This window comes from Athene noctua, chromosome 37, assembly GCF_965140245.1.
Source record: "Athene noctua chromosome 37, bAthNoc1.hap1.1, whole genome shotgun sequence".
Lineage (NCBI taxonomy): Eukaryota > Metazoa > Chordata > Aves > Strigiformes > Strigidae > Athene > Athene noctua.
Genome location: NC_134073.1, coordinates 593243 through 603657, shown reverse-complemented (window position 1 = coordinate 603657; position 10415 = coordinate 593243). Strand labels below are relative to the sequence as shown.

General features: G+C 65.6%; 1 protein-coding gene across 4 annotated transcripts; it reads right to left on the bottom strand.

The window, feature by feature from the left end:
• Positions 1-1202: 1202 nt before the first annotated feature.
• Positions 1203-7198, bottom strand: LOC141972947 (syntaxin-1B). Of its 4 annotated transcripts, none has more exons than XM_074931016.1 (10): positions 7156-7198; positions 5132-5209; positions 4604-4703; positions 4115-4189; positions 3929-4002; positions 3725-3812; positions 3550-3623; positions 2610-2747; positions 1888-1998; positions 1203-1716 (listed from the first exon to the last, which is right to left on the bottom strand). In XM_074931016.1, the coding sequence occupies exons 1-10, from the start codon at positions 7183-7185 to the stop codon at positions 1636-1638; spliced, it is 849 nt and encodes a 282-aa protein (XP_074787117.1). In that variant the 5' UTR covers positions 7186-7198; the 3' UTR covers positions 1203-1635. The 4 variants fall into 4 exon arrangements, with proteins under 4 accessions (XP_074787117.1, XP_074787116.1, XP_074787115.1 ...); XM_074931015.1 differs by having other exon boundaries at positions 1204-1713; positions 3725-3833; XM_074931014.1 differs by having other exon boundaries at positions 1206-1716; positions 3725-3833.
• Between the last annotated feature and the right edge of the window lie 3217 nt (positions 7199-10415).

Genomic DNA, 10415 nt, shown 5'->3' with positions numbered 1-10415 from the left:
GTGGTTAGTTGGGTGGGTGGTGAGCCGGATGGGTGGTTAGTTGGGTGATCAGCCGGTTGGTTAGCTGGGCGATGGATCAGCTGGTTAGCTGGTTAGCTGGCAGATGGATCAGGTGGTTGGTTAGCTGGGTGATGGGTTGGTTAGCGGGCTGGCAGTTATCAGGTTAGTGGTTGGTTGGTTAGCTGATGGGTGGTCAGATGGGTTGTTAGCTAGTCAGGTGGATAGTTAGCAGGTTAGTTGGGTGGTCGGCCAGTCGGGTCAGCTGTCTGGGTGGGCAGTAGTTAGCTGGTTGGTTGCTTAGCTGTTTGGATGGGTGGTTGGTTAGTTATTCGGGTGGGTGGTTAACTGGTTGAACGGGTGGTGGTTAGCAGGCTAAGTGGTTAGCTAGTTGGATGAGCGGTTTAGTTGAGCGATTGGTTAGCCGCTTGGATGGGTGGCTGGTTAGCTGATTGGGTGGATGGTTAGGTGTCTGGGTAACCGGTTAGCCAGCTGTATGGGTATCCGGTTAGCTCGTTGGGTGGGCAGTTAACGGGTTGGATGGGTGGTGGTTATCTGGCTGGGCGGTCGCTTGACCGGTTGGGTGGTTGGTTAGCTGACTGGATGGGTGGTGGTTAGCTGGTTAGATGGGTGGTTAGCAGGTTAGTTGGGCGGGTAATGGCGTCACCTCAGATGCGCGGTGGCAATGGGCTGGAGTCACCTCTGCCCCCATGGAACCCCCCCGGGACCAGCGGGGGCCGCCCTCCACCTCCCCCCGGGACGGGTCAACCCAACCCAACCCGTCAACCTTCTCTAGGGTCAACCCGACCCCTGACCCCTCCCTACAGCCACCCCAGTCCAACCTGTGGCCCCTCTCCAGGGTCAACGTGACCCACGACCCCTCTCTGAGGTTAACCCCACCCACCCGCCCCCCCAAATCCTTCTCTAGGGTCACCCAAACCCGACCCCATGACCCCCCCAGCTTTGGGGTTGACCCCATCTGTGGGCCTGTCTTGGGGGTCAACCCAACTCGCGACCCCTCTCTGGGGTCAACCCAACCCATCGGCTCCCTAGGGAGGGTCAACCCAACCCAAGCCATGACCCCCAACATCAACCCCACCCCAGGGTCCCCCCCAGGACCCTCTTTTCTTCGCTCACCCCGACCCCAGCTCCTCTCTGGGACCCCCTTGACCCACCTGCCCCTCCAGAACCCCCCAATCTAGACCCACTCCTGCCCCCCAACACCCCCCCAAGGCTCGTGTGTGTGTGTGTGTGTCCCCAAGCGCAGCGCATGGATGGGAGATGGCGGTGGCAGAAGTCTGAGGGCGGGGAGGAACGAGGAGAAGTTGCAGGGGGCGGGGGGGTGGATCCGGGGATGATGGGATGGATGGAGGCCGACGAGCCGCTTAGATTTGCCGGCCCCGGGTTGGGCCGGGCCGCTCTGGTCCGCGGGGGGGCGGGGGGCGCGGGTGATTGGACCACGTGCTGTTATGTCCGTTCGCATGAACAATTGTCTCTTAATTTATTCTTATTTCTCGCTTATGTGGTTATTCTCGTTACCGGGGGGGGGTGAAAGGGGGGGGGAGTGGAGGAGGAAGAAGAGGGGGTGGGGTGGGAAGGGGGGCGTTAATTGCTGCCGCGGGGGCGCGCCGGGGGGCCCTACAAGCCCAACGTGCCCCCGATGGAGGAGGCCAAGACCACCCCCAGCACCACGCAACAAATTATGATCATAATTTTCTTCTACGTTACCCCCAAAATAAAATGACGTCCGGGCAGCGCGGGGAGGAGAGAGGAGAGAAGAGAGGAGCGTTACGGAGCAGGAGGCGGCCCCTGGCGTGGAGGACCCAGACGTCCGGGCTCCCGACCCACCCCCCTGCTGCCCCGCCCCGCCCCGCCCACCCCATCACTCACCCTCCGGGCTTTGCTCTGGTACTTTACGGCTTTTTTGGTGTCCGACACGGCCCGTTCCACGTAGTCGACCGAGTGCTCCACGTTGTACTCGATGCGGTCGATCATCTCGCCCTGAGGAAACGACAGAAACGGGACCTGAAGCCGCCGGACCCGGCCCCTGGGAAAGGGGAGGGGCGGGGGGGGCGTGGCACCCTGGGGGAGACACACCGGCATCCAGCACGGGGGGCTCGGTCGGTTCCGGGGGGTTCAACAGCGTCTTGGCTGGAACAAGAGTTTTTGAGGGCGTCTCTAAATGAGCCAACGAGCCCTAATAATGGTTTTTGGGGGGTTCTAGGTGACCCTTGGTGGCCTCAAGAGCTTTTGATGGCATCTAAATGACCCAACAAGCCCCAATAATGGGTTTTCAGGGGTTCTAGGTGACGCTTGGTGGGCTCAAGGTCTTTCAATGGCGTCCAGGTGAGCCAGCAAACGCTAAACATGGGTTTTGGCAGGTTCTAGGTGACCCAACGGTCTCTTAGCGAGCTTGAGAGCTTTTGCTCGCGGGTTCTAGATGACCCCACGGGCTCTAGAAGTTCCGATGGACTCTTAAGACGATCCCGCGATGCCTCGAGTTCCGTTTCTCTGGGGGGAGGGAGGGATCCGTGGGATCCGGTACCTCGCTGGGGGCTTTGTGCAGGTCCTTGACCCCGCGCCGGGCAGGGTCCAAGTCCCCGCCCCCGTACCTGGCTCTCCACCAGCATCGCCATGTCCACAAACATGTCGTGCAGCTCCCGGATGCTCGTCTCCAGCTTGATGATCTCGTTGTGCCGCGTCTCGATCTCGTTCAGGGCCTGTTTGGTCATCTGGGAGTCCATTTTGATCTGGCAGGAGAGAGGGGAGGCGGGTGGGAGCGTCGGGTGGGGTTCCCCGGGCTCAAGATGATCCCAGGGGGCTCCGGGGCCACCAGAAGGTCCCGGACAACCTCGCAGTGTCTTGGTTACGCAGTGATTCGGGGGCATGTTGTTGGGTTCTAGGTGACCCAACGGGTTCCACGTGCCCCAACGGGCACCGGGTACCTCAGAAAACCCCAAGGGCTCCAGGGAACCCGTGGGTTTTCACACGACGCGGCTGCTCGGGGCATCTTGTTGGGTTCTAGGTGACCCAATGGGTTCCAGGTGACCCAACGGGTTCCAGGTGACCCAACGGGTTCCAGGGTACCTCAGAAAGCCCCAAGGGCTCCAGGGAACCTGCTGGTTTTCATGCGACGCGGCTGCTCGGGGCATCTCGTTGGCCCCTGCTCGGGGCATCTCATTGGGTTCTAGATGCCCCAACGGGTTCTAGATGCCCCAATGGGCACCAGGTACCTCAGAAAGCCTCAAGGGCTCCAGGGAACCCGCGGGTTTTCACACGACGCGGCTGCTCAGGGCATCTCATGGGCCCCTGCTCGGGGCATCTCGTTGGGTTCTAGGTGACCCAATGGGTTCCAGGTGACCCAACGGGTTCCAGGTGACCCAACGGGCACCAGGTACCTCAGAAAGCCCCAAGGGCTCCAGGGAACCTGCTGGTTTTCACGCGACGCGGCTGCTCGGGGCATCTCATTGGCCCCCGCTGGGTCCCCGTCGGGTTCTAGGTGCCCCATGGGCTGCTGGGAGCTCTCGCTCAGGGCAGAGAGGCCTCACATACGTCATCCGTGAAGATGGCCAACTTCCCGCTCTCCAGCATGTCCTCCAGCTCCTCGTTGGTGGTGGTCCGGCCGGCTGCGGGGGAGAGGGGAGGTGACACAGGGTGGCCCCCAACACCCCCCCGGGGTGTCTTTCTCTGTCCCCGTCCCCCCCCAACCCCCGTCCCCGCCACCTACTGATCTCCAGCTGCCGCTGGATCCTGTCCTTGCACCGGTCGCGGTACTTGGACTGGGTGGCGTTGTACTCCGTCATCACCTCCACGAACTTGCGGGACAGCGTCGAGTGCTGGGGGGGGGGCACAAGGCGGGGGGCGTGGCGTGGGCTGGGGGGTCCCCGGCGCCGGGGAGGAGGAGGAGGAGGAGGGCGGGGCGGAGGGATACCTGCGTTTTGCGGATGCGTAGGTCGGCCGAGGAGCGGTTCAGCCCTTCCTCCTGCTCGATGCTCTGCTCGATGGCTGCGGGAGGAGACGGCGTCACCACCCCCTCCCCCGCGCCAAGATGGCCGCCGCGGAGGCGGGCAGCCAAGATGGCGGCCCCCCCGGGACAAGATGGCCGCCGCGAGGTCACCTTTCAACTTGGAGCGCACTTTGTTGGCCGTCTTCTTAATGTCGGCCGTGAGGTCCTCCAGCTCCTGCTTGGTCTCTGGGGTCGGGGGACACGTGTCACCCCCACACGTGTCACCCCCACACGTGTCACCCCCACACGTGCGTGTCACCCCCCTCGGGTCCCTCCGCACCACCTGTCCCCAACCCCTGGTGTCCCCCCAACTCCTGGTGTCCCCCCCCACGTCCTCACGTGTCCCTCGGTGTGTCCCCAACTCCTGGTGTCCCCATGTGCCCCCCCATGTCCCCGTGTGTCCCCACATGTCCCCTGTGTCCCCACATGTCCCCCCATGTCCCCCTGTGTCACCCCATGTCCCCTCGCGTTCTCCCCGTGTCCCCACACGTCCCGTGTCCCCATGTCCCTCGGGTCCCCCCGTGTCCCCCTGTGTCCCCCCGTGTCCCCACATGTCCCCCCCGTGTCCCCCCGTGTCCCCGCCCCCCGGTCCCCGCTCACTCTCGTCGGGGTTGGGGGCGGCCAGGATGGCGCTGTGCTGCTTCTTCACCTGCTCCACGTCCTCCGACAGCTTCTCGATGCAGCCCCGGATCTCCTCCACCTGCGGGGGCACGGGGGGCACGGGGGGGGTCACGGGGGGGTCACGGGGGGGTCACGGGGGGGCTTCGGCCCCTGGAGGGATGACGGAGGGTCTGGGGGGGGTGGTGATTCAATGGGGGGTTGGGGGGTGTCTATAGGCGGTGGGGCGTCCCTATAGGGCTGGGGGGTCTCTATAGGGTCCCTATAGGGGTGGGGGGGTCTCTGGGGGGTCCCTGCAGGGTCTGGGGGGTCCCTGGGGGTCCCTACAGGGGTGAGGGGGTCTTTGGGGGGTCCCTACATGGTCTGGGGTATCTCCGGGGGGTCTCTACAGGGTCTGGGGGGTCCCTATAGGAGCTGGGGGGTCCCTGGGGGTCCGTATGGGGTCGGGGGGTCCCCGGGGTGTCCCTATAGGGTCTCTATAGGGGTGGGGGGTCCCCGGGGCGCCCCCACCTGCTCGAAGAACTCGTCCATGAAGCGATCCCTGTCCACGTGCACCTCCACCTCCTCCTCATCGTCGCTGTCCTTGGCCTGCGGGCACAGCCGGCGCCGCGCTCCCATTGGCTGCCCCCAAGCGCCTCATTTGCATACGGCGGGGCGGAGCCGGGGGAGCCGGGCGAAGGCCATTGGGTGCCCCAACACACACGCGCCCCCACACCCCCCCCCAAGAGGCGCCGTGATTGGCCGAGGGCCGTGACTCATCTGCATGGCCTGATCCTGCCGCTGCCGATTGGCCGCGTGGCCCGGCTCATTTGCATAAAAGCGCCCGCCCCCCTCCCCCTTTGCCTTCCCGTTGGCTCGATTTGCATAGCCCCGCCCCTGCACCACGGCCCACCCCCGCGCTATTGGCTCCCATCATGCCTGATTTGCATCAAGGACACGCCCCCACCCCCCCCTACCCCTCTGCTGCAACCTGATTGGCCGCCAGCCCCTGCTCTCATTTGCATGCAGCAGCTTTCCCAGCAGCTCATTGGCCGCCGGGGCTGGCATGGGGGCGGTGCCACCACAGGGATCCCCGCAGCTGATTGGCTGAGCTGGGGGTGATCCCCCGGCGGAGGCTCCGCCCCCGGCAGGGACCCGGGTGTGTGGGGACCCCCCCGGCGCCCCCCCGGGATGCACCTGCCCCACGGCGACCCACGGATTGACCCACGGTGACCCACAGCGACCCACGGACTGACCCACAGAGCCCCACGGCGACCCACAGGGACCCACAGCACCCCATAGTGACCCATAGCACCCACTTACTGCACCCCACAGAGCCCCAGAGCCCCACAGTGACCCACAGCAACCCATAGAGCCCCATAGCAACACACAGCACCCCATGGCACCCACCTACTGCACCCCATAGCGACCCACAGCGACCTATAATACCCCATAGTGACCCATAACACCCCGCAGCGGCCTACAGTGACCCATAGCCACCTATAGCGACCCACAGCGCCCCACGGCACCCACCTACGGCACCCTAGAGCGACCTATAGCGCCCTACAGCACCCCATAGCAATCCATAGCGCCCCATAGCGCCCCCCAGCACCCCCCACTGCACCCCATAACACCCCGCAGCGCCCCACTGCCGCTCCTCTTGCACCCACTGCAGCCCCCCCCGTCCCCTGCGCCCCATCGCTCCCTATAGCCCCCCCCAGCCCCCTATGGCCCCCACAGCCCCCCAGCGCCCCACTGCCGCCCCCCCACCATCCCCTGCACCCCCCAGACCCCTGTAGCCCCCCACTGCACCCTACAGCCCCCCCGGCCTTCCACAGCCCCTTTCACAGCCCCCAGCCCCCTACAGCCCCCCATAGCCCCCCCAGACCCTACGGGCCCCCCCAGCCCCCCACTGCACCCTATGGCACCCTACAGCCCCCCCACAGCCCCCCACTGCACCCCACAGCCCCCCACTGCACCCTATGGCACCCTACGGCCCCCCCATAGCCCCCCACTGCACCCCACAGCCCCCCACTGCACCCTATGGCACCCTACGGCCCCCCCACAGCCCCCCACTGCACCCCACAGCCCCCCACTGCACCCTATGGCACCCTACGGCCCCCCCATAGCCCCCCACTGCACCCCACAGCCCCCCACTGCACCCTATGGCACCCTACGGCCCCCCCACAGCCCCCCACTGCACCCCACAGCCCCCCACTGCACCCTATGGCACCCTACGGCCCCCCCATAGCCCCCCACTGCACCCCACAGCCCCCCACTGCACCCCACAGCCCCCCACTGCACCCTATGGCACCCTACGGCCCCCCGTAGCCCCCCCAGCCCCTATAGCGCCCCATAGCACCCCAGCTCCCCACTGCAGCCTCCCCACCATCCCCAGCCCCCCATAGCACCCCACAGCCCCCCCAGCCCCTATGGCCCCCCACTGCACCCTATAGCCCCCCATCGCCCCCCACTGCACCCCACAGCCCCCCACTGCACCCGATGGCACCCTGCAGCCCCCCCATCGCCCCCCATCGCCCCCCGTCCCCGCTCACGCTGCGGAGCTCCTGGGTCCGGTCCTTCATGGCGGGGGGGGTCGGGGGGGGACCCGGGCGTCCGGCTGTTGGGGGGGGGGAGGGGGGGGAGGGAGGGGGGGGCGGGGTGTGGGGGTGGGGGGAGGGCACCCGAGGTTGGGGGTGGGGGGTGGGGGGGGCCCGGTGGTGCGGGCGGGGGTTGGGGGGCGGGGGGGGACCCCAGGGCTCGGTCCGGGGGCTGCGGCGGCGGCTGCGGCTGCGGCGGGGGGGGGCGGCTGCGCAAAGGGGGCTGCGGCGCGGGGGGGGCGGGGGGGCGGGGCGGCGCGGGGGGCGGGGCTTGCACGGGGCGGGCACCAATCCGCGACGAGGGGACCCGCCCCCAGACCGCCCCAATGCGCGGGAGCCCCCGAGCGCGGCGCCTTGCACAATCAGCCCTTGCACAATCACCCCTTGCACAATCACCCCCTGCACAATCACCCCTTGCACAATCACCCCCTGCACAATCAGCCCTTGCACAATCACCCCCTGCACAATCAGACCTTGCACAATCACCCCCTGCACAATCACCCCCTGCACAATCAGACCTTGCACAATCACCCCCTGCACAATCACCCCCTGCACAATCAGCCCTTGCACAATCACCCCTTGCACAATCACCCCCTGCACAATCACCCCCCTGAACAATCACCCCTTGCACAATCACCCCCTGCACAATCACCCCTTGCACAATCACCCCCTGCACAATCACCCCCTGCACAATCAGACCTTGCACAATCACCCCCCTGAACAATCAGCCCTTGAACAATCATCCCCTGCACAATCACCCCTTGCACAATCACCCCCTGCACAATCACCCCCTGCACGCTCAGCCCTTGCACAATCACCCCCTTGCACAATCACCCCCTGCACGCTCACCCCCTTGCGCAGAGGCTCCTTGCACACTCACCCCACCACACGTGGCCCCTCGCACGCTCACCCCTCGCACGGGGCTCAGGGGTCTCCCCCTTTCCCCGCCCCCCCTCACACGAGGCCTCGTGCCCCCGTGACCCTTGGGGGGGGGTTGGGGGGTCCCCGGCACCTCCTGGGCCCCCCCGGGACACTCCCCCGCCCCCCCCCAACCTTCGGGAGAGCCCAAGGGGCGACGCTCCGGTCTCTCTTTCGCCTCCTCTCTATGGTTGCCCCCCCCCCAGGCCCGGGGCTGGAGGGCGCCGCTCTCTATAGTTTGGAGGACTGGTCGGACAGAGCGGCATGGCCGCCCGCGCATGCGCAGAGCGTCCCCTGCGCTGCGGCTACTTCCGCTTCCGGCCCCGCCCCCCGCAGCGGAGGGCGCCGCCATGCGGGATCGCACGCGGGAGCTCCGCCAGGTGGGGACCCCCCGACCCCCCGAGACACCCCCCGGCGCCGCCGGGACTCTGGGGACCCCCAAAGCGGGACTTGGGGGCCCCCAAAATAGGACTCAGGAGTCTGGGGACCCCCAAAGTGGGGCCCAGGAGTTTGGGGACCCCCCCAAAGGGGATCCAGGCACCTGGGACCCCCAAAATGGGATCTGGGGGCACCCCAAAAGAGGATCCAGGTGCCTGGGACCCCCCAAAATGGGACCCGGGACTCTGGGGACCCCCAAAACGGGGCCCTGGAGTCTGGGGTCCCCCCAAAAAAGAATCCGTGAATCTGGGGACCCCCCCCAAAGGAGATCCAGGTGTCTGGGAACCCCCAAATTGGGACTTGGGAGTTTGGGGACCCCCCAAAATGGGACCCAGGAATTCAGGGACCCCCCAAAGGGGCTCCAGGTACCCGGGACCCCCAAAACGGGACTCGGGGACCCCCAAAATGGGACTTGGGGACCCCTAAAATAGGACTCAGGAGTCTGGGGACCCCCCCAGAATGGGATCTGGGAATCTGGGGACCCCCAAAATGGGATTCAGGCACCTGGGACCCCCAAAATGGGATCTGGGGACACCCCAAAAGAGGATCCAGGTGCCTGGGACCCCCCCAAAATGGGACCCTGGACTTTGGGGACCCCCAAAAACAATCCGTGAATCTGGGGACCCCCCCCAAAGGCGATCCAGGTGTCTGGGACCCCCCAAAATGGGACTTGGCAGTTTGGGGACCCCCAAAATGGGATCTGAGACTCTGAGGACCCCCAAAATGGGACTTGGGAATCCGGGGACCCCCCAAAATGGGACCCAGGAATTCAGGGACCCCCCCAAAGGGGCTCCAGGCACCCGGGACCCCCAAAATGGGACTCGGGAGTCCGGGGACCCCCAAAATGGGGCCCAGGAGTCTGGGGACCCCCAAAGCGGGACTTGGGGACCCCCAAAAGAGGACTCAGGAGTCTGGGGACCCCCAAAGTGGGGCCCAGGAGTTTGGGGACCCCCAGAGCGGGACTCGGGGACCCCCTAGGGCGGCTCCCGGGCCCCCCCGACCCCCCGTGTCCCCCCAGGACTGCGGGTGCAGCTCGGGGGAGGAGGAGGAGGAGGAAGAGCGGGACCGCGTGGCGCTGATGGGGCTGCGGCCCCCCGCCCCCCCCGGGGCCGACACCCTCCTGCAGGTGGGACTCGCCCTCGATTTGCATATCGTTTGCATATAATTTGCATCTCGTCCGCGCAGCTTGTTTTCGTGGTATTGGCGCGGGGGGGGGCACGGGGGGCCTTGCCCTCCTCCTCACGGTGTGAGGGCGTGATTAGCATCTCATTGGCATAATTTAACCCGATACGGCGTTTTTTAGCGCGTCATTAACATCTAATTAGCATCTCATTAACATCCAATTAGCCTCTTGTTAGCGTTTTGTTGCGCATGGTTAGCGTGTCGGCGCCGGGAGGGGGGAGACACGTAGTGCAAGGGGGGTGCTGGATCCCCTCGCCTCATTAGCATGCAATTACCACGTCATTAGCATATTATGATGTGCTGTTCACGTGTCGGTGTTTCATTAGCATCTAATTAGCATGTCATTAACGCATCAGGGGTATGTTCGGGTGGGGGAGCGCAGCGCGAGGCGTGCTGGGGCTCCTCGCGCCGTTCCCGTGTTATTAGCATCTCATTAGCATATCCTAGGCTGACGTTAGCATGTCTCGACATATCTTTAACGTGATTCGCGTGCAATTAACGTGTAATTAGCATGTTGGGCCGCGTTATCGGCATGCTGGCGCCACGTGTCGTTAGCGTGTGGATGCAGCCAGCAGGCAGGCGTGGCACGGGGCTGCGGGAGCCCCGCATGCCACTGGCGTGTCGTTAGCATGTCATTAACACCTCATTAGCATACCCGGCCGGGGATTGGCGCGTCT

Coding starts and splice junctions, on each gene's coding strand:
- LOC141972947 (XM_074931014.1), bottom strand. CDS start 7,185: ATGAAGGACCGGACCCAGGAGCTCCGCAGC. Junction 5,210..7,155: donor GGACCCAGGAGCTCCGCAGC/GTGAGCGGGGAC, acceptor CTGTGCCCGCAG/GCCAAGGACAGCGACGATGA. Junction 3,834..3,928: donor TACGCATCCGCAAAACGCAG/GTATCCCTCCGC, acceptor CCCCCCCCCCAG/CACTCGACGCTGTCCCGCAA.